At 43.2% G+C, this 24,570-nt stretch overlaps 1 protein-coding gene across 1 annotated transcript in view; it reads left to right on the top strand.

Moving 5' to 3' along the window:
• The first annotated feature begins 1,041 nt into the window (after positions 1 to 1,041).
• cacna1db (calcium channel, voltage-dependent, L type, alpha 1D subunit, b) overlaps positions 1,042 to 24,570 on the top strand; it is a 335,919-nt gene continuing 312,390 nt past the window's right edge. The window contains exons 1-3 of the mRNA XM_078209623.1: positions 1,042 to 1,175; positions 22,043 to 22,194; positions 24,257 to 24,409. Coding sequence (XP_078065749.1) covers positions 1,150 to 1,175; positions 22,043 to 22,194; positions 24,257 to 24,409 — 331 coding nt within the window. The 5' untranslated portion in view covers positions 1,042 to 1,149. The remainder of the gene's footprint in view (positions 1,176 to 22,042; positions 22,195 to 24,256; positions 24,410 to 24,570) is intronic.

Here is a 24,570-nt window from a genome sequence, read left to right as displayed (position 1 = left end):
TGTGTGTAGTACCAGTGACGACTAGAACATTTAGTGATAACTTTTCTTATGACTGTGAGTCTCTTTGCTCTTTTCAATCCTGTTATATAGCATGGACATTTCTCCTTTTACTTTGTTTAAGTGCTGCCATACTTTGCTCATGTTTCTTATTTTTATTCATAGCCTGTTTTTGCTTTCTGTAGGCATGCTCTGTGTCGTGTTTTTTCCACAGCTTCGACATTCCATGTCTTTATACCAGCATTCAACAGCAGAATGTCCTGACTTTGCACACAGGCAGCATGTACGAGTCTTGGCAGTTTTGGGCATCGATTCCTTTGCAGCCGGTTGCTTAGAAACAGTGATTTCAATGGCCTTCTGCAGAGTAAGATTGCTCTCAGTTAACAGACATTTTTGTGTCACTTTACTGCGTAGACCACAAATGAATCTGTCCTGAATAGTGTCATTGAGCACATCTCCAAACACAATATTTTGCAAGTCTTTTAAGCACTGCTACAAATTGCGTGATTAATTCCCCCTTCTCTTAGTTTCTTTTATGGAATCTAAAGCGTTCTGCAATCACCAAGGGTTTCGGTGAAAAATGTGCTTGTAGAATGTCCACAATCTGTTTGTATGTTTTAGTGTTAGGTTTGTCGGTTGTACTAAATTATGGAGGAGATTAAAAGATTTTCTCTCCATCACGTTCAGGAAAGTGGGCAGCATAATATATTCAGATATTTTGTTTGCCTGCACAAAATATTCAAAATGCTTGGTATTACAGCTCGATTGCTGACACCGTAATTCTGGGCTACATGTTTTCTTCTTGCTTTGTGTGTTTGGGAACAAACAAAAACATGTAGTGCACTGTTGAAAGTTGCAGCTCAAATATAAGTGAATTTTGCGTTGTGAAAATATAAAAAACAGGAAATCTCTAAATTTGTAATTCATTGTTAAAACTTTGAAGGTGTTTAAATTTAATTTTAAAATTTGTCTTTTATATGTTGCTTTTGTCACTGGCTTTGTGACATACTCATCGGATTTTTTTCTTGTGTCTTTCAGGAAACAGTGGAATATGCCTTCCTTATAATTTTTACAATTGAAACATTTTTGAAGATTATAGCATATGGACTGCTGTTACATCCCAATGCTTATGTAAGAAATGGATGGAACTTGATGGACTTCGTAATTGTAATCGTGGGGTAAGTGTAACTTTTAATGCCATATAATGCAACTAAACATTATAACTTCTTTGGAGGTTATTTAAATGATCTGCATTGAAATTCAGGAGGTTATGAAATTCAAGGTGGGTGGCTTATTACCATAGAAACCACATAATCTACTTACATAATTTGAATATTCTGTTGTTGGTTACTTTCCTTCATGGTGTTGTTGCTACATCAATGAGAAATATATTTTAGTGACAGTGGCTCTGTAGAACATGAACCTACTGTCATCTCTCTTCCCACCCCTGCCTCTCCGTCAATGTTATTCCACATTGGGAAGGATGGCTTCCAAACTCTGCAAAACCGTGTGCAAAGTTGGTGCCAGATTCATCCATACATGACAGCTTTGTGGCAGGCCTGATGATGCACCAATTATTTCTGTATGCATGCCCATTAACTGCACTGTTATGGCCTGCCTGCTAGCCAGCCAGCCCAGCTTGCTGTTGCCTGTGATGGCACAGTCTCTATCTGGGCCTTCAAGGACCAGATCTGCTATTAGTTGTCCTGCAAGACCAGCTGCTATCTCCCCAAGTTTAAGTCAGCAGTCTTTCACCAGCCATGCCACCAGTGCTTCTTGGCACTGTGTAGGATTACTTGGATAAGTTAAAGCACACAGCGGACAAGCAGTAAGGGATGCACAAGGATAGTTAGTTGACATGGCAAGGCATGGTTTTATTTATAAAGTTGATTTTGAATGTTGATTTTATGGTGGTTAGTATTTTGCATTGTGGCTAAGTGGGTGTTATGGTGGTCAGAAACAGAGGAGTTCAGAGCTTGATTTTAATGTCTCCTAGAAACAACCTCCTAATTGGCCACCTCTGCATTTGCCATCATATATGGGGAGGTGGATGGGCTCTGTGTGCTGTCGATCCAGTCAGAGGCTGGGAGCTCTGGAGCCATGGTGGTTCCACTATAAATGCTGGACGCCGCTGAGGCACGTCAGGGGCTGTAACGATGCCAGGGTGTGGAGTGCTTTCAGAGACATTAATGAAGTGATAAAGGTCAAAGCCAGTAAATTCCTGAAACAGAGATAAACTCTTCTGCGAGAATCATTTGGGCCAGAGGTGAGCCTTTTCCTTCCAGCTATGCCCTCATTGGGGCATGTAACCTCTGTCCAATGGTTCGTCAGTCTGCCTGTGTCGGTTGCATCCAATGAGCTGACCACAAAATCGGCCCTTATTTGGGCTTTGATCAACTTAAGGTGTGCCCCCCCACCTCCCCGCCGATGCGGATCCCCACCGTCCCTGAGAAAATTTCCTAGTTGATAGAATGCGTCAAGGAGCTGTCCCGCTGTCTCTAACCCCTACACCATTTTTACATTCCCCTTCCAACTTCGTCTCCATGGAGTCAAGAAAACCTCGCCCGAGGTGTATGGCTGTTGGTGATTGGAGAATCAGGTTTGCATTTACTGGTAATGCAGTTAGGTACAGCAATTAGAAAGCCAGCACGAAAGGGCTGTGTTGGTTTCCTCCTCCCAGTTTTTTCTTCCTTTTCTTAATTTTTCTCCTCTTCTTCCTCATGCTACTCCTCAGCAAGTCACTATGTAACTGGTGACAAGGACGGTGTCCTCAAAATAGCAAGTCCAGCATGTAGTGGACTACCACGATTCTTGACACATGGAGGAGCAATCTTACTGTTGTGCCAGCTGGCCGATGGGTGGGGTGAGCCAGTAAGATTGCGCAAGAGCCGAGAAATCAGCTTCACGCTCGATTTCTCACCCCTCGCGATCTTACTGGCACTGGCTATCCGGCGCAATCAGCTTTGTACTCATTTTCAGCGCGAGGCTGAATAATTTATTTAAATTATATTTAAATGTATTTTGAATTGAATTAATGAGCCTGGGACATTATCGTCTGCGCTCACTTGCCACTGTGGCCTTGCTCGGAGAGATTCTGTCTGGCGAAAATCACAAATGGTCTCCAGGAACAGGGTTCAGCTGTGATGGCCTTGCCAGTAGAACTGAAGGCCATTGAGACCTCCGGGAGAGGTCAGGGGAAAGGGGATTTTGTCCCTACCGGGCCGCAGGGCCCCGCAGCAGCTGGCTAAGAGGGGCAGAAACTGAGTGACAAGCCTCTGCTGCTAGAGACTGCACATGTGCAATTACGCCCTCTGCTGTCTTAGCCAGCGTTCGGGCAACTTAAGCCCCACCGCCTCACCTATAGGTGAGAAACCAATTTTGAGGTTTATTTTGTCCATGTGCATAATGTAGCAGATTTGAACTTGCCCAAAAAACAGATCAGAAACTCTCCCGTTTTCACTCCCGTCCTGGACTTTTTTTTCGGAAGATCGCCACCTTGATCTATCAAGTATTACAGAGCTCCTTCAGAACCATCCAGGCAGAGGAGGCATTACCTTAGTAGTCACTGGTCTGTTCTATCACTTTTTGTATGGCAGCATGACTTTTATTGCATACATATTGCCGATATGTGTGTGGGTTGCGCACCTAAGTCATGCAGTAAAAAGGTAGATCTCATTGCCCAGTAACCACCTTCTGGTTTGTCATGATGGCTCACATTTGGGTGGCAAAACAGACAGAATTAAGGCATCATGTCTATTGCCAGGAAAGTGGGCATTGACCTGCATGATATGCAGCATATGGTCACACATCAAATGGACACAACTAATCTCAAAGAAGTTGATGATCCCATTAAATATGATTGCTGGGGTTTTTTTTAGGTAGATTGACATCACAACCTATCTTCTCTGCATACTTCCAGCAGATGCTGTCAGTGTAAATGTTTCCACCCTCACCAAAATGGCATCCAGGATGGCTCACAACATAAGTGTGCATGAGCATCATGGTCGTGGCATCTGGGAGCCAAAATGACACTGATAACACAAAAAAAAGGTGCTAAAAAACCAAAATTTGCAACCTCAATGTTTAATAGTGAAGCAGGTTTCATTTTACAGCAGTGAACATCAAGTATACATGGAATCATTCAGTATAGAAGTAGGCCATTTGGCTCATCTGTCTGTGCCAGCATGCAGCAAGAGTAACGGATTTGAGACAGTATAACTAGATAAAAGCAAAAATAATAGAGACTAATCCAAACAGATTGTAACAGCTTAATGAATGAAAATGAGCAATTAACAAAAAAAAACAGCAATGCAAATTGATGGATATAGAAAAAGAATCACAAAACATAAAATATCTAGGACATCACAGAGTAAATCAGAAAAACAACTTATATTGAAAATAAATTAGGGATGGAGGTAGCGTGTGAGTTTTGATGCTAGCTCATTGGGTTTCACGTCATAAACTAGTTAATTTTATCCCGTAACACATTGATCCTTGGCCTTGGACTGGTGCCATTTTTGGCTTATTGACTATGAAGTGCTGTGGGATATCCTGACAGTGTGAAAAGTGCTACATCTGTTCAAATTACAACCGTGTGAAGCTAAAATTTATTTTGATGTTGCTATAAAACTTCAAACAAAGGAATCTGAATAACTGTTGAATGCTAGTTGTGATAGCTTTGTTGCAGCTTGTGTGATGACTGTTGTTAGCTTTTCTAAGCGAGTGAAATTGTCCAATAAATTTAAAAAAACAGTCATCAGTTTTCATAGAAATCATAGAAACCCTACAGTGCTGAAGGAGGCCATTCGGCCCATCGAGTCTGCACCGACCACAATCCCACCCAGGCCCTACCCCCATATCCCTACATATTTACCCGCTAATCCCTCTAACCTACGCATCTCAGGTCATTAAGGGGCAATTTATAGCCTGGCCAATCAACCTAACCCGCACAGCTTTGGACTGTGGGAGGAAACCGGAGCACCCGGAGGAAACCCACGCAGACACAAGGAGAATGTGCAAACTCCACACAGACAGTGACCCAAGCCGGGAATCGAACCCAGATCCCTGGAGCTGTGAAGCAGCAGTGCTAACCACTGTGCTACCGTGCCGCCCCAAGGCCTTGTGAAATCTAGAAAATATTTTCACAGAACAGATTAAACACCAAGGAGCATAATGCAAAAATGACGGTAAAGAAATATAGAATATTGAAAATATGGAAAATTGTTAGGAGTAAAGTTATTTACAAAGGGCGCTTGCATCAATGTGGTTCAGTGCATATATAGGTCAGCTTATAGATGTAATACATTTCATGCATAGATTTCCTTGCCCATGTGTTACTGTTAAACTAGATGTTCCATTCAGTCTAAAATGAAATTCTGCAGGAAACTGTGTATCTTTCTGTTCATATTTTACCTATGTTAATGACGCATTGATTAAGTTATGACTCTCTGTTGCAATAAATGTTGTTCATTGATTGGATTCTTTAAAAATCTGAAAGATATTGAGGTTGAACTCAGCATTTGGTTATTTCAGCCGGGTTGTAAAATTTGTTGAGAGTATGAGAGTTAATCGATCATTAGCAGCTCTGAACTAGATGCACAAAATGTATCAAAAATATTGCCATGGAAACTCTTGCTTGTCTACAGAAAACCGCTAATATGCCATTTTCAGTGTAATTGCAAATGAATTAGAACTATCACATCCTTCCAAAAATAATCTGCTTATCTCTTTTTCTGTGAAGGTGCCTAGCTGCAGCTTTCTGCAATTTTTCCTAAATGTGATCACATCTGAATTTTCCTTCTGGCACTGAGAATGACTGCAAACGACTGTGTGTAGTGGAATTGGCAGTAAGGCTGGAATTTTACCGCCGGGAATTGGAGCGGGAGAGGGGCGGACAATGGAAAGGTCTGTTGACCTCGGGCGGGATTTTATGGTTTTGGGATGAGTGAAGCCGTAAAATCCCAAAAGTCTGTCCATAGCTAAGGGAACCACTAATATCCCAAGAGCATGATACATAATGTTAAAGATACCTTCGTTGAAACCAGTCATATATATTTCCTATATTATACACTGGGCTGAGCAGTCTTCTCTCATTTCTTTTAAAAGAAAGTGGGAAAAAGAGAAAAATAAAGATGAAAAATGAAAACAGAAAACCTACAAAAATAGCCAGCAGTATTATAATAGCAATACACGAATCGCAGGAACAACATTCATTAAATAAAGGCTTAAAATATATAAACAGCAAAAAATGCGAAATCACTGAGTAACTGTGGATAATGAATATAAATTGTATATTTAGTATTTAATGAGCATGACACTTCCATGACGCTATTGCACTGCTTGAAGCGTTGTGGGTGGAATTTCTGCCTCATGTTGACTGTGCTTATGTGTGCGGTGAACTAATTTGAATATAAAAAGTTGCATTAACTATCTGAATCCAGCCTGCATCATCCCTATCATCTACTCAGGGGAGTCAGAACATTGAAATGGAGGAGGTTGTTAGGTCCCAAATGTTGACCACTTTTGGGGGGAAATTATGAAATAGCTGGAGAAGAATTGGAACCCGATGCAGCATCAGGCTATAAAACCTGCTTAAAGAATGGTGGTTGTGTCAGAATAAACAGGCAATATGTATGACCAGGATGCCAAAAAGGGTTAGAAGAAGAGAAGTCAATATTTATGGATCAGGAAATAGGAGCTGTTCAGAGTTGGAAGCTAGGATCTGATCATGGTGAAGCAGAGACATTGTAGAAATCAGTCTTTGTCTCTTGAGCCTGCAGACTCAGATCTCTGGGGTCCTGCTCCAAAAAGAAGGATGCTGGGTGAGCATCATACTCCCATGGACTCAATGAGGATTATCTCGGAGGACTTGAAACAGATGTGAGGGGTCATGGCAAAATCCCTTGTCATTCTCAGTGCTAATATCGTAGAATGATTTGACATGATGGACAGGATTTTTTGGATGGCAGGGTTTCCTGCCCTTTACCCAAAGAGTCGATGGGGAATGCATCCCCACTGATACCTGCTCCTCCGCAACCATTTAACCTTCGGTGAGCCATTAATTGGCTAAGGACAAGACTTCTGTTCCAATCTAGGGAAGAAGTCCCATCTCAGAGTGACAGCTGTACAATCACATGTGGAATAAGGCCAACAACTGTGTAGCCCCAGCAGCTCCAGGTTCAAGCAGTGGCCATTGTTGTGACTACAAAGGAGGTAAATCCCTTGCCCAACACCAGTTCACATAATTAAAACTGTCAGGCTCCCTGCTTGACACGGGTCTCTTCCTCTTGTGGATAAAATAATTGTGGGGCAGAGTGAGGTACTTAAATGGCCATTAACTGACCACTTAAGGACCTCAATAGGCCCAAGGTTGGGTGAGCTGCCTGATGCCTCCACCATCTCCATGCAAAATGGGAGACAGGTCGGGGGTAGGTGGCAGATAGGCCATGCATTGCATTTTATGAGCCTCCGACCTTCAAATCAGCAGTGAAGGATTATAAAATTCTGCCCAAAGTTTCCAACCTGTAGTAAGCCATAGCACCATGGACATTAATATCCAGCACCTTGATAAAAACCGCCTGACCATGCATTAAAATTTAATGCTTTGACCACTAGCCTCCTAGAACTGTTTGAAGAGAGTGTTGGGCACTTTCTCTCAGGATTTGCAGGATCTAGCTGGCACATTCAAGTCTATCTTTCTGCTGATCAGTGGACACTTAATTCCAGGTCTCAGGAAATGTATTGTAATTAGAATCTTCCTCCATGATGCTGTTCTCTTTTCTGATGATAGCTCATATAATTTTTCTAACCACTACACTTCAATGCTTCCTTATATTGGTGACAGGATACAGGACTAGGCTGCTCCAGGTATCTGTAGTGCTGATGCACTCAGTTGAAGAGTCCTCCACAGATGCTACCTGACCTGCTGAATATTTCCGATGATTCCTGTTTCAGATTTCCAGTATCTGGAGTGTTTTCTGTTTTGTTCATGTTTAAAAGTAACTTTTTTTCCAAATTCTTCCAGTAGAAAATGGGCAAAAAATCCTCATGTTCTGAGAGTGGAGGTTGAGAAGAAAAGAAAAATCCCTGCAAGGAACAGCTGAAAAGAGTTTATAGAATCTTCTCTTAGCAGCTCACTTGTGAAAAGATTTTCCAGAAATACTGACCACAGGAAATTTTCACAGCTATAACCTGTTGGTATCAAACCTGCTGAATCAATCAATCAAGACAAAAAAGAGCATTTAACTACAACTGGAACTTTTCAAAAACTTTTCATTTATCCCCTTATTCCTAAGATTCAATATTGGCAAAATATTTTGTCCTATATAAATTTCCCTGTAATACAAGGTATACAATCATATGCCAAGTTCTTTATTCAAAGCAGGAGATGAGACAGCCCTTTTGTTGCTTTTCACCTCCATGCCTCGATAGCTGTTGCAAGTACTTATACCCTTACAGCATCTTCTCATATCTCTTTCTGTGCTGTTCCCGATGAACAATTTCATAGCTCCCTTGAAACATCCCACCTCCAGTCATATGCATTCAGTAGCCTCTTTGTTATTTGCCTGTAATCAGTTGTTTATGCTCAGAGTTGTTTATAAGGTTGGTCACCCAGTGTAGCTATTCTACTTTTTTTGCAGATTATTGAACAGCTAGATGATTCACTAAAATGCCTTCTTTTAGTAGTTTTGTTTCCAGTGAAATGAAACTTACAGCATTAATTTAACTCTGTAACTATTTCAAGCTAATTGTATTTAAATTAAGTAGGCATATTTTTAATTTCCAACAAACCAGAGCAATTCCTACTCCTCCATGAACCTCAGCATGAGCAAACTTCTGAGTTTTTCCAAAGTGTGCGATCCACAAATGCAATGTAGTTCAAGGCTTTGTGTAAGATATCAGTCCAAAAAAAATCATGCATTCAGTGAGGTTCAGGCGAGAGAATTTCCTGAAAATCTCATTATAGTTTCTGGCTTAATGCCAGCAACAGATGCCTGAACCAATACATTGGCCGCGATTTTCCGGCTGTGTCGCGTCTGGCGCAGAATGCATAAGAGCAGAGCCGGAAAATCACGGGCGAGTGATTTAGCGTGTTCTGCTCCGGCGTCAAACCTTGTCAGTGTCTTTCCACCAACCGCAGCTGGATGGACTCTGGTTCCCGTCCAGTAAGGACCATTTAAATATACAGAGTCTGTTTGAGGCTGAATCTTCCCTGCTCTCAGGGTTTTCCAACTACACCGATAACCTGACGAGAAACACTATGGTCTCTGCAAATGGCGACCAGGCGTGAGGCCACACTGGGGGTGGCTTGGAGGCCATTGAAGTCCCTGGTGGTCAGGGACATGGCTGGGCATTGCCCATCTGGCAGTGCCAGCTTGGCTGTGCCAACCGGCACCTTGGTGGCACCCTGGCATTGTTATGTGGTGCGTTGGCAGTGCCAGTTGAGCATTGGTAGGTGGGCACTGCCAGGATGCTGGGACAGTGCCATGTGGGCTGGGGCATGAGGGGGGGGTAGAGTCTGAGGATGGTGGAGCCTGAAGAGCTGAGACAGGAGGGGAGTGTCATGAAGGGGGGGTTTCATGAATGTGGGGTTATGAAGAGGATCATGAAGGGGGACCTATTGGGGAGGGTTCCGATACCAGCGATTTTTGTTGTGGGGGGGGGGGAGCAAAGAACAAAGAACAGTACAGCACAGGAAACAGGCCCTTCGGCCCTCCAAGCCTGTGCCGCTCATTGGTCCAACTAGACCATTCGTTTGTATCCCTCCATTCCCAGACTGCTCATGTGACTATCCAGGTAAGTCTTAAACGATGCCAGCATGTCTGCCTCCACCACCCTACTTGGCAGCGCAGTCCAGGCCCCCATCACTCTCTGTGTAAAAAACGTCCCTCTGATATCTGAGTTATACCTCACCCCTCTCACCTTGAGCCCGTGACCCCTCGTGATCATCACCTCTGACCTGGGAAAAAGCTTTCCACTGTTCACCCTATCTATACCCTTCATAATTTTGTACACCTCTATTAGGTCTCCTCTCATTCTCCGTCTTTCCAGGGAGAACAAGCCCAGTTTACCCAATCTCTCCTCATAGCTAAGACCCTCCATACCAGGCAACATTCTCTGTAAACCTTCTCTGCACTCTCTCTAAAGCCTCCACGTCCTTCTGGTAGTGCGGCGACCAGAACTGGACGCAGTACTCCAAATGTGGCCTAAGCGTTCTATACAGCCGCAACATCAGACTCCAGCTTTTATACTCTGTACCCTGTCCTATAAAGGCAAGCATACCATATGCCTTCTTCGCCACCTTCTCCACCTGTGCTGCCACCTTCAAGGATTTGTGGACTTGCACACCTAGGTCCCTCTGTGTTTCTATACTCTTGATGGCTCTGCCATTTATTGTATAACTCTCTCCTACATTAGTTCTTCCAAAATGCATCACTTCGCATTTATCTGGATTAAATTCCATCTGCCATTTCTCCGCCCAATTTTCCAGCCTATCTATGTCCTGCTGTATTGTCCGACAATGTTCATCGCTATCCGCAAGTTCAGCCATCTTCGTGTCATTCGCAAACTTGCTGATAACACCAGTTACACCTTCTTCCAAATCATTTATATATATCACAAATAGCAGAGGTCCCAGTACAGAGCCCTGCGGAACACCACTGGTCGCAGACCTCCAGCCGGAAAAAGACCCTTCGACTGTTACCCTCTGTCTCCTGTGGCCAAGCCAGTTTTCTACCCATCTAGCCACCTCTCCTTGTATCCCATGAGCCTTAACCTTCTTAACCAACCTGCCATGAGGGACTTTGTCAAATGCCTTACTGAAATCCATATAGACGACATCCACGGCCCTTCCTTCATCAACTTCCTCAAAAAAATCCACCAAATTTGTAAGGCACGTCCTCCCTCTTACAAAACCATGCTGTCTGTCACTAATGAGATTGTTCCGTTCTAAATGCGCATACATCTTGTCTCTAAGAATCCTCTCCAACAACTTCCCCACCACGGACGTCAAGCTCACTGGCCTATAATAACTCAGGTTATCCCTGTTACCCTTCTTAAATAACGGTACCACATTCGCTATCCTCCAATCCTCAGGGACCTCACCTCTGTTCAACAAAGAGACAAAGATTTCTGTCAGAGGCCCAGCAATTACATCTCTTGTCTCCCTGAGCAGTCTCGGATAGATGCCATCAGGTCCTGGGGATTTGTCAGTTTTAATGTTACCTAAAAAATCTAACACTTCCTCCCTTGTAATGGAGATTCTCTCTAACAGGTCAACACCCCCCTCTGAGACACTCCCAGTCAACAAGTCCCTCTCCTTTGTGAATACCGATGCAAAGTATTCATTTAGGATCTCCCCTATTCCCTTGGGTTCTAAGCATAATTCCCCTCCTTTGTCCCTGAGAGGTCCTACTTTTTCCCTGATAACTCTTTTGTTCCTAACATATGAATAAAATGCCTTAGGATTCTCCTTAATCCTATCTGCCAAGAACATTTTGTGACCTATTTTTGCCCTTCTAACTCCCTGTTTGAGTTCTTTCCTACTCTCTCTGTATTCCTCCAGAGCTCCATCTGTTTTCAGTTGCCTGGACTTAACGTACGCCTCTCCTTTCTTTTTGATCAGATCCTCAACTTCCCTGGTTATCCACGGCTCTCGAATCCTACCTTTCCTATCCTTCCTTTTTACAGGCACATGCCTGTCCTGCAGCCTTATCAACTGTCCCTTAAAAGTCTCCCACATGTCAGACGTGGACTTACCTCCGAACAGCCTCTCCCAATCAACGGCCACCAATTCCTGCCTAATCCGGCTATAGTTAGCCTTCCTCCAATTTAGCACCCTACTCTTAGGACAACACTCGTCCTTGTCCATTACTATCCTAAAGTTAACAGAGTTGTGGTCACTATTTGCCACATGTTCCCCTACCGAAACTTTGACGACCTGACTGGGCTCATTTCCCAGAACTAGATCCAGTATAGCCCCCTCTCTAGTTGGGCTATCTACATACTGTTCCAAAGAACCTTCCAGTACGCATTTTACAAATTCCTCCCCGTCCAGTCCCACAGCCCTAAGCACTTTCCAGTCTATACCAGGGAAATTGAAGTCTCCCACTACAACAAACCTATTTTTCCTGCACATATCCAGAATCTCCTGACATATCCGTTCCTCCACGTGGGCTGTTGGGTGGTCTGTAGTATACCCCCAGCATAGTGATTGCACCTTTCCTGTTTCTGAGCTCCACCCACAGCGACTCATTACATGACCTCTCTAAATTGTCCACCCTCTGCACCGCTGTAATATGCTCCCTAACTAATACCGCTACTCCCCACCTTTTTTAGCCCCTCCTCTGTCTCGCCTAAAACACTTATACCCCGGAATATTCAGCTGCCAGTCCTGTCCTTTTAACCATGTCTCCGTCACCGCAACCACATCCAAATTCCGCGTAAGCATTAAGGCCCTAAATTCGTCTGTCTTACCCGTTACGCTCCTCGCATTGAAGCAGATGCACTCCAGACCTCCAGGCCCACTCAGGTCATCCTGCTCCAGAATGCTCTTCTTCTTATCTAGCCTTGCCCTGGCCCCCAGCTCGACCCTAGCCTCAGTACTTACTGACCTACTGTTTTGATCCCCACCCCCCTGCCACACTAGTTTAAACCCTGCCGAAACACTCTAGCAAAACTCCCAGCCAGGATATTTGTGCCCTTCCAGTTAAGGTGTAACCCATCCTTTCCGTACAGGTGCCATCCTCTCATGAAGACTTCCCAATGAGCTATGAATTTGAAACCCTCCCTCTTGCACCAGTCCTTTAGCCACATGTTCAATTGTAGAATCTCCCTGTTCCTGGCCTCACTAGCACTAGGCACTGGGAGCAGTCCAGAGATTGCTACCCTAGAGGCCTTATTTTTTAGCCTGGCACCCATCTCCCTGAATTGCTCTCGTATGACCCCCCTGCTCTTTCTACCTACGTCATTTTCACCAATGTGTACAATTACATCTGTTTGATTACCTTCCCTTTTTAATATGCTTCCTACCCTCTCAGAGACATCCAATACCCCGGCACCAGGGAGGCAGACTACTATCCTGGAGTCTCGTTCACGCCCGCAGAACCGCCTGTCCGTGCCTCTAACCATCGCATCTCCCACCACTATTTCTCTCCTAATCCCCTTCTTTCCCTTCTGGGCCTCTGAGCCTGTCTCTGTGCAGGCGATCTGGTGTTCGTGGCTTACCCCTGGAGAGTCATCCCCCTCAACAGAATCCAAAACAATATACCTATTTTGGAGGGCAACCACAGGGGATCCCTCCACTGACTGCTCACTCCCTTCCCCTCTCCCATCTGTTGCCCAGCCCTTACTATTATGGGAAACTGCCACTGGAGTACTTTCTGGTACATGACGCTTAGTGGAGGTGAGTAAACTTCCCTTCAATGAGGGGTGGGGAGGGAGCCCGGTGTCTGTGGGAGGAGGGAGGGGGATCCTCAATTTCAGTGTGAGATAGGGTCACCCTTTAAAAATGACACCCAATATCTGTGAAGCTGGGCTTACTGGTGTGATTTGGCCTCACCCCTCTCAGAACCGGTGCAAAAATCACCCCAGAAAAATGACTAAGTGTGAGAAATTTGCAATCTTGTTTTCTCACCCATTTTTCACACTGGTTTTCTTGCCAAAAATGACTTTTGAGCTGGCGCTCTCCATCCACGTGAATGGTGGTGCACACTCAAAATCTGGAGGGACTTGGAAAGCGGGATTCGTGCTGGCACACTTCCGAATTCTAATCTTCCAGCCCCCTTGCTGGCAGAGTAGCGTGGAAACACACAGCGGGGCCCAGGAAGCTCATTTTAATATATTTGTATGTCATTAGCGAGCACAAGGGGCGGCACGGTGGCACAGTGGTTAACACTGCTGCCTCACAGCTCCAGGGATCTGGGTTCAATTCCCGGCTTGGGTCACTGTCTGTGCGGAGTCTGCACATTCTCCCTATGTCTGCGTGGGTTTCCACTGAGTGCTCCGGTTTCCTCCCACCATCCAAAGATGTGTGGGTTAGGTGCATTGGCCATGCTAAATTGGCCCTTAATGTCCAGGGCTGCATAGGTTAGAGGGATCAGCGGGTAAATATGTGGGGTTACAGGGATAAGGTCTAGGTGGGATTGTTGTTGGTCCAGACTCAATGGGCCGAATGGCCTCCTTCTGCACTATAGGGTTTCTCTGACTCTTTCAGGGACTTCCAATCTCACTGGATATCACACCGTCCCCATTTACAACAGATTCACCTAGACCATGCCCATTCTAACCTGGCAGTGCCAACTTGTGCCAAGCCATGTACCATGTCACCTGGCACTGGGGCCGATGAGGGGGGAGGGGCATATGGTTGGGGAGAAGGGAGAGGGGGTGACGGGCCAGCTCTAATCACATGGGGGGGTGGGCCCAAGGAGGGAGGGGGAGCCCCTCAGATCTTCTTGGTGGACTGGGGTGGAGGTATATTCCTGTTATGATCAGGGTACCCTTTAGTGATGGCACTCCGATCTCCATGCAGCTGGGTTTTCCTGTCATGTTTCTGTAGAGAAGCATGCCAGTTTACTTGCCGGAAACAACACTCTGGGCAGGATCTTATTGACTCGCCATGCCGATATACTGGTAAGATTGCATGTGGAGCGAAAAATCAGCTCCGTGCCCGTTTTTGTGTCGCACACAGATGACCGGCACTGTTTTGCCAGTGGAACAGCTTTCACGCCCTTTTTGGGCACAAAGCTGATTTAAATATTAATAACATACTTAACATATTATTAACGAGTCCTGCATGACATTATCTGGACTCGTTGAACTTACCTTCTTGCCAGTCGATTCTCACGCCGGCGAGAATCACAACTGGTCTCCATCAGTGGAGACCAGATGTGACGGCCTCGCTGGGGGGGATCGAAAGCTATTGAAGTCACTGGGTGGTTGGAGGCATGGCTGGGCAGTGCCCATCTGGCACCCTGGCAGTGCCCACTGGGCATCTTGGGAGGGGGGTTATACTGCCGCTGATGATGGGTGGGGGGCAGGAGGTCTCCCAGTTCTCTGGATGATGGGGCGCCTGCGCAATGGCGCCTCAAGCAGTCTGCAGCCAGCTTCACTGATGAACTTAGGCTCCATGTGCCCCACCTCCCCCTGCTGCCCACCAAACTGGTGAGAATCGCACTTCTTCCCAAAAAGGCGATAGTCATTTTTAACTTGCCCAAAAACAGGTATGAAACTCTCCAGTTTTCTTGCTTGTTCGGCACTTAAAATAGTTTTTGTACGATTGGGCCAGTTGGTATTTTTGGGTAAGATTCCCCCCCCTTAGTCACTTTTTTGGGACAATTCTACCCATTGTCTTCACAAGCATAATACATTTCATTTAGGACTTTTACTGTGATAAAAACAATAAGAGTTTCATCCCATCCTCTGGACTAGTTTAGAGCTCAACTCAAAGAACAAAGAACAGTACAGCACAGGAAACAGGCCCTTCGGCCCTCCAAGCCTGTGCCGCTCCTTGGTCCAACTAGACCAATCGTTTGTATCCCTCCATTCCCAGACTGCTCATGTGACTATCCAGGTAAGTCTTAAACGATGTCAGCGTGCCTGCCTCCACCACCCTACTTGTCAGCGCATTCCAGGCCCCCACCACCCTCTGTGTAAAAAATATCCCTCTAATATCTGAGTTATACTTCGCCCCTCTCACCTTGAGCCCGTGACCCCTCGTGAACGTCACTTCTGATCTGGGAAAAAGCTTCCCACCGTTCACCCTATCTATCCCCTTCATAATCTTGTACACCTCTATTAGATCTCCCCTCATTCTCCGTCTTTCCAGGGAGAACAACCCCAGTTTACCCAATCTCTCCTCATAGCTGAGACCCTCCATACCAGGCAACATCCTGGTAAACCTTCTCTGCACTCTCTCTAACGCCTCCACGTCCTTCTGGTAGTGCGGCGACCAGAACTGGACGCAGTACTCCAAATGTGCCCCAACCAGCGTTCTATACAGCTGCATCATCAGACTCCAGCTTTTATACTCTATACCCCGTCCTATAAAGGCAAGCATACCATCTGCCTTCTTCACTCCCAAGAGAACAGGACAGTGGCTTGTTTAACTGCTGGACACAAAGAAATTAAATGGTTAGGAGTCTGAAGTCAGGAGGAGTTAAATACCCTGTATATTGCTGCAAAGCAAACACTAAGTGCTCAGCATGTTCTGGTGTTGAATGCTGCTGATCTGGCAATTTTGTACTTGTTAAAAATTCATGCTGTGAGACAGATCACAGTTCCATTGTACTAATACAGTTAAATAAGAACCTTTTTAAAAATCAGATTTTAATGCCGGGCATTGATCTGTATTGTCTCTTGTTTATAATCTAAATATGACAAATTTGTTCAACCACTTTGGAAGTGTACCTCTATTAATTTGCCTCCAAGGCCTTCTCAGTAGGACAAATGACAATCATGTCAAATTATGCAGTTTTTCGGGCCTTTTAGCTGTGAATTCTTTTTGTGTACTGAGAAGGCTAACATCTGGTATTTTAGGCCTGGTTATATTATCTGATTATATTAGGCCAATTAAGAGGCTATCACCAGGAGTCAATCCAATTAAGAAACGTGGATAGGATCCTGAGGCTGCAGGCTAAATCAGAGGGCCTGAAAGAGGTGGGTGCTGTTCAGGCATAAAGAGAGTGCGAGTGTGTTTCCAAATGAAAGTGTACTCAAAAGCATCGATTAAATTCAAATGTTATGGGGGTTAAAGTTGGTACGCCCTTCAGAGAGGAGGGGAAACCCCTTTGGAAGAATCGTTTAGATTGCAGGCACACCCTTTCCTGTTTGTGGCTTCATTATTGTGTCATGGAGCCTGGCTGAAGTGGCTTCCTGGCCTTGCATCAGGAGGCTGCTTTGGTGGAGTTGCCAGACTCAGAACTGAGTGGGAAACTGTTCTGATGCCAGGAAGATCCCAGCAGAATCCACCCTGTCTCCCTAAATAGCCGCCTACTTGTGAATTATTAGCTATTTGCTGTTGCTTGGTGGATAGTCACCATCATTGACGACCTGCCTCTGGCAAGTTTGCCTGGAGGTGGAAATGCCTCAGTCCACCAATGTGATAGCCATATTTTCAAGCTTGCTTTCGGTCCCACCTTCAAAGCAGACTTCATGGTACTGGAAAGATTTCACAATGAAAGAGAGAGTGCAGATTTGATGGGCTGAATGGATTCCTGTACTACACTATTCTGTAATTCAATTATTCAGTTCACTTCTATTTAATTTATTTCAAATTTTGCGAAGCAAATTATTTCATTGCAAGTCACCTCAGTGCTTACTGCACCTTCATTGTGCCTGTCTATGGATTGATCACTTACCTTCGAATTAAATTTACTTGTCTCTGCAGGAATTCAGAATTATTTGATTGAAATTGTGTATGTGCACTCTGTATTGGTATTTACTCCATAGAAAATAATTATTCCTTAATATGAATTAATTGTAATAATGCATATGTAAGTTGAGGGCACCAATGTGATACTTATCAGTGACAAAGTGATACTTATCAGCATTACAGCATTATATTGGAATATAAGAAAACTGCATCACCACATCAAACTACTCTAATAATATGTATATGCCCTGTTCAAAAAAAATCCGATCATGATTTCATGATAATTATCTGATATGACGGAATCCCCATAAAACATAGCATGTTCATTACCTTCATTGTTTAATTAAGTGTTGCTAACCATGACTTGACAGCTTCAAATTTGTACACCAGGCAAATCTGTGATTGGAGTAGTTGGCTCTTGGAACCAAATTAGCCCCAATACCCGAAAGGCTGGAGTTTTGCTCGCGAGATGAGTAGTTCCAGTTGGGAAATTTCCTAACTCAGCAGACTTGCTGCGATTTAAAGAGCCCCATTCAACCCAATTTTCGCTCCGAGAGGAAGCAAAGTCAGACCTGTTGACTCCAGGGGCAGATCCTAGGTGGCCGTGGGGACAGGCGAGTACCAAAGCAGGCTCTGTTCTTTGGGACTTTATCCAAGTTGCTTTAGAAGAAGCTGCTTGTCCTTTTGGCCTTCACCCCTGATATCTCCTCATGCCCCATCCCTTACCCCATGGCCTCTAAGTGCCTACTCATGCCCCTATCCAAAATCATTGCTCTGCATACCCCCCCTTGGCCCCTTCATTGCCAACTAATGCTCTCACACTCTTCCTGTGCAACCCCCACAGTCGTTCACCTAATATCCCCATGAACAGGCTTCAGGAGTCATATGCAGATGATAACAAATAAAACTCTGACAATGTAATATAGTTCTCACTCATACACATTTGATAGAAAAAAGTTTCTCATTCATAAAATCCATTCAAAGATTTTAAAACTCCTGAAATCTTCAATCCCCGACAAAAACAATTAAACTTCTATTCACCCACTACATCAAAGACAGCTAGTCCTTTAATAACCTCTTTAAATTTCAATCAAATTGTGAACTCATGAGCCTCTGGTGAGGTATTTGCAGCCAAACATTCATAATGACATAATAATAGTCCTTGGGAATTGTCAACAAAGAACTTTACTAATTGTTCGTGCAGTATCAATAATGTTTTCTTTCCGAACCTACACCAGCAGACAGTGTGTTTTTAACTCTTTCTGATAGCTCAAGCCTGTTTCTTCTCAAGTTTAAAGAGCAGGGGATTTCAACAAACTTAAGACAATGGCAATTAAACAGTCCAGTCTGCTGCCCTTCAAGAGAATGTTTACGTCTCCTCCATCAGTTTGTGACTCCCGCATTCTGGGCTTGGACCTTTGCACCAGCCAAAATGGGATCTGTTTGAACTCGGTTCAAATCGCCCTGCTAAGTTCAGATTTCCCAGCTGTGTGATTCACACCTCTTCCTCTTTCTGGCAAAAATTGGATAGATTAGAAATGGCAGCAGGACTTGCAAATCTGGATTCCATCTGCACAGTGGTTAGCACTGCTGCCATGGATGCGGGTTCGATTCCCGTTTTGGGTCACTGTCTGTGTGGAGTCTGCACATTCTCTCCCTGACTGCGTGGGTCTCCTCTGGGAGCTCTGGTTTCCTCCCACAGTCTGAAAGACATGCTGGTTAGGTGCATTGGCCATGCTAAATTCTCCCTCAGTGTACCTGAACAGGCACCAGCGTGTGGCATCTATGGGATTTACAAAGTAACTTCATTGCAGTGTTAATGTAAGCCTATTTGTGACACTAATAAATAAGCTAAAACTCAAAAATCTGCCATTTTCAAAGGTATGCAGAGATTTCCTGACTCTTATCTCTTCACATCAAAGCTATGTTAAGATTTTTGATGATTTGGATAACACCAACAACAAGAAATGTTTACATAGTGCTTTCACTGCAATAAAACATCTCACCAAGCATTATAGAACAAAACTTGGGTAAGTGGTCACATAGTACAGCTTTAGGCTTTCCCCAGTAGCTATTAAGTAAATTGAAAATTTTGGGTATGCTTCACCTCCAGACATGGAAGAAACAGGCTGGGGTGCGGGAGGGAATGACCATTTGTATTTCTTGGCAGGAGGCCTGGTTTATTTCAAAGTTGGGGCTTCAATACCGTGCTGACTCTGAGATACACGTAGCAAATAGGTGTCTTATTGCAGCTTGATGGTTCCAGTCTGCACAATGTGAGTGTCATATATGGCTCTGTTGGTAGCATATTCGCCTTTGAATCAGAAGATTCTTTGCTCCCATTCCAGAGAATTGAGTACAGAAATCTAGGCTGGCATTCCAGTGCAGTACAGAGGGAGTCTGCACCATCAGAAAAGCTGTCATTAGATGAGACATTAAACCAAAGCTTGTCTGCTCTCAGATTGACATGAGATATCCTACAGTGCATAAAAGAATAAGGAATTATCCTTAGTACCCTGGTCAATAGTTATCCCTCAATCAATATCTTAAAACAGATTATTTCAAGGCTGAATGTGCTGACAATGCCATGCATGTGCAGTTGTTGCGTGCTGCCATCTTGAAAGGGGGTAATGCATAGCAGGGCACATGCGCGGTGATCACTGGTCCTGGAATTGCAAATATTACAGCACATCCGAATTAGGAACAGGAGTAAGCCACTTGACTCCTCAAACCTATTCCTCCATTTAGCATGATCATGGCTGATCTGCTTATAACTTCACCGTCACATTCTAGTCTACCAATAACTTTCCACCCTCTTGTTAATCAATAATCTATCTAACTCCGTCTTAAAATGTTCAAAGACTGTTTCCACTGCATTTTGAGGAAAATAGTTCTGGAGACTCACGACACTGAGAGAATATGTCTTCCTTTGTGACTACCTTTCTCTTTGTGTTCTCCCTGTTTTGTCTTACAATCTTTTTAAAACATTTATTGATTTTTTTCTTGTGGATTGATTTTGATTTAATTTGTATACAATTACCTTTAGAATTTCAGTGTTGCCTTTAGAATTGCAGCGGCACGGTAGCACAGTGGTTAGCACTGCTGCTTCACAGCTCCAGGGGTTCGATTCCCGGCTTGGGTCACTGTCTGTGTGGAGTTTGCACATTCTCCTCGTGTCTGCGTGGGTTTCCTCCGGGTGCTCCGGTTTCCTCCCACAGTCCAAAGATGTGCGGGTTAGGTTGATTGGCCAAGGTTAAAAATTGCCCCTTAGAGACCTGAGATGCGGAGGTTAGAGGGATAGCAGGGTATTTGCTAGCAGGTAAATATGTGGGGGTAGGGCCTGGGTGGGATTGTGGTCAGTGCGGACTCGATGGGCTGAATGGCCTCCTTCTGCACTGTAGGGTTTCTATGATGTAAGCCTATTTGTGACACTGATAAATAAACTTTAACTATCTCTCCAAGAACTGCTGCCAGACCCACTGAGTATTTCGAGCATTTTCTATTTTTATTTCTGTTTCCTTACTCCAATATATTTCCTTTTCATTGTTTTAAGGTTGAAAGGCAGGCTATTGTAAGGATAAGACTTTTTCAGGAATGGATCGGTTACACCCAACTAAGATCTCCTATGCTAAAATCCTGCCTTGTCCTCTGTTCCATTAATGGATAACTGGAATCTGAAAGTAAAACAAGTTAATAATTTTAATCCACGTTTTAGCTGTAAAGGTAGTCTCCAAGTAAAATTACAATGTTTAGAAGTCTTGCGAATAAAAACATGAAAGATACCAAAAAAGTTAGTATATAAGTAGTTGCACCATTATTAATACTTGATAAGATATCACTGAATTATCTATTTGTTATTATTACTTCATTAATCCATTTTCTTGTTTCCTCGCCAATCCTTTTAAAAACTCATTATTTCCCCGCTCTCCACAAAAAATAAATTACTTGCTACTCCTTCACCTAAAAGTCAAGGCACTGATTTACAATGGATTTGCCTGTGAATGTTGCTCCCTCTGGTGGAAAAATCATATGCAACTTGGGGATTATGCTACCACATGTTTTAAAGCTAGGCTTTTGCTACCAAATAAACCTGTTGGACTTTAACCTGGTGTTGTTAAACTTCTTACTGTGTTTACCCCAGTCCAACGCCGGCATCTCCACATCATTATGCTACTAACCAGTGAAGTTCTACTTTCATCTGAAAACATTGGAATATTAAGATTACAATATAGAGATACTTAATACTTTTCATCAGGATACTTTGTATTTATGGCTACAGTGAGAGAACTGACTGCTGACCTACTCTGTCTTTTATGTCTGAAAGGATTTTAATGAAAAGTTACGCTGCTTTTTTTAATGTTTGACAAGTGTGTGCAGCAACTATTTTGTCAGTTTATTAGTTGAATGCATCCCTATTTATGAAAATTAGATATATTTAAAACAGGTTTTAAGTGCTCAAAGACATGCATTTTTATCATATTTGCTTTATCTTCCAAACGAGCAACGTTGAAAAGTTTTGGAAGAATTATTTTGAATGTATTTTCAGATGGCAGTGATGATGAAACATCCATCATGCAGTACAAATACAGCAATGATGTACCATTCCACATTAAAATGAAGAAAGAAACTGATAGAAGATATACTAATTCTATGTCTGTACTTTTAATTTTATCTCAGCTTGTTTAGTGTTGTTTTGGAACAACTAACCAAAGCAGAGACCGTAGATGGACATGCAACTTCTGGTGGCAAACATTCAGGTGGTTTTGATGTCAAAGCCCTCCGAGCTTTTCGTGTGTTGCGACCTCTACGACTTGTTTCTGGAGTACCAAGTAAGTTTCTGTGTTTTAAAAACAGAATTTATTTTTAACTTGGCTTGATTGATCCCTCTCTTTTTCTCTAACTTCCTCCAGTGATACAGCCAACTGAGGAGTCTACATTCCTCCACTGCTGGCGAGTTGTAGACTCTGAATTTTGTTTGCTCCTGCTTTGGGGGCTATGTCTTCTACTCTGTAGGCCATAAGCTATGGAATTCTTTCCTTAAACTTCTCTGCCTCTAACTCACTCTCCTCCTTTAAGACACTTCTTGCACCTACATCTTTTACCAAGATTTTGGCCAACTGACCTCATATCTCCTTATGTGCCTTAGTGGCAGATTTTGCCTATAGCATACAGGCAATATAAAAATGTGAGTTGTTTACCAAATTTAATTTAGGTTGGTATTTGAATATTATCTCTTATACTAATTGGGTGGCATGGTGGAACAGTGAGTAGCACTGCTGCCTCATAGCGCCAGGGACCTGGGTTCGAGTAACTGCGGAGTTTGCATGTTTTCCCCGTGTCTGCTTGTGTTTCCTCTGAGTGCTCTGGTTTCCTCTACAGTCCAAAGATGTGCAGGTGAGGTGGATTGGCCATTCTAAATTGCCCCATTGTGTCCAACAGATGTAACATATGTAAGTTAGGTGGATTGGCCATGGCAAATGCACAAAAGTTACGGGGATGAAGGGGGGAGGGGAGATGATGGTATGACGCTCGTTCGGAAAGTCAGTGCAGACTTGATGGGCCGAATAGCTTTCTTCTGAACGGTAGGGATTCTATGATTCTATGGATCCTATGCCGAATATACTAAATAACACAGTTTAGCAACAAAGAAATAGAATTGCCAATTTTATTGTCAAAATAATTCTGATGCTTAGTTTGCTTTATTACCTTTGAGTAATGTTCTGATCAAACATTATTTTTTGATATGCTTTATAATACTAGACACTATCTATATGAATTCCAAAAACATGACAATTTCTCATATTATTAAAGAGTAAATCTATTGAAGTTGATTCTTTTACTTTACTTCAGATTTCCCACCAACTAATCTTTAAGGAGTGATAGGAAATTGAAATACATATAGGCCGGAATTCTCCGACCTCGCCCATGGCTGGGATTCTCTAGTCCTGCTCCAGTGAGTGGAGTTTTGGCTGAGTGCCAAATTCTCAATTCTCGCTGGCAGCAGTGGTAAATGAATTTGGAGAATCTCGGCCATTGGTTTTTACATTATGGCATTGCAAATTGAAGGTAATTTTTCAGATAGTCAGAATAATTTTGTTTTAAACATTTTAAAATTCACAATTATGTTGTAGATTAGTTACATTTAAGAAAGAACATCGTAGGCTACACAAAGAGATATTGTAGGTTTATCAGGCTGATTCCGGGGATAGGTTTACCAGGCTGATTCTGGGGATGGTGGGACTGATGTATGAGGAGAGATTGACTAGGTTAGGATTGTTTTCACTGGAGTTCAGATGAATGAGGGGGGATCTCATAGAGACCTATAAAATTCTAAACAGGTCTAGACAGGATAGATGCAGGGAGGACATTCCCAATGATGGGTCACAGTTTGAGGATTCAGGGTAGACCATTTAGGACGGAGGTGAAGAAACATTTCTTCTCCCAAAGAGTGGTGAGCTTGTGGAATTCATTACCACAGGAAGTAGTTGATGCCAAAACATTGGATGTATTCAAGAGGCGGCTGGATATAGCACTTGGGGCAAATGAGATCAAAGGTTATGGGGAAAAAGCAGGATTAGGCTATTTAGTTGGGTGATTAGCCATGATCGTAATGAATGGCGGAGCAGGCTCGAAGAGCCGAATAGCCTCCTCCTGCTCCTATCTTCTATGTTTCTATGTAAATATATTGATGGATAATTTTTTTGCTTTATATTTCTAGATTAACTTCATGCATTCCTATGGAATAGTTTAGTTAGAAATATCAACCAGCAGATATCTTTATTGTTATTTTTATAATGTCATAGCAATTCTTTCCTCATTTGTTCTTTTTTCTAAGATATATTATAGTTATTATCTTACATCTAACTAAGTTGTTGTCTCTGTTATGTGAAGGCTTACAAGTTGTCTTGAACTCCATCATCAAAGCCATGGTTCCGCTTCTACATATTGCTCTACTGGTATTGTTCGTAATCATCATTTATGCTATCATAGGACTGGAGCTCTTTATAGGAAAAATGCACAAAACCTGTTACTTCAGTGACACAAGTAAGAATCCATTAATGCTTTCATCGGTTTTGTAAATTTAATATGTAAATATAATTTTATCAAAAGGGTTGCCTTAAGTTACAAGTACTTTCACTGAGTACTGATAGTGATAAGGAAAATTTACTAGACGTATACCTAGATTTGGCAGATTGTCTTATGAG

The sequence above is a fragment of the Mustelus asterias genome, chromosome 3 (genome assembly GCF_964213995.1).
Source record: "Mustelus asterias chromosome 3, sMusAst1.hap1.1, whole genome shotgun sequence".
NCBI lineage: Eukaryota > Metazoa > Chordata > Chondrichthyes > Carcharhiniformes > Triakidae > Mustelus > Mustelus asterias.
The sequence above is the reverse complement of the archived record's forward strand: the minus strand, read 5'-3'. Positions and strand labels throughout refer to the sequence as shown.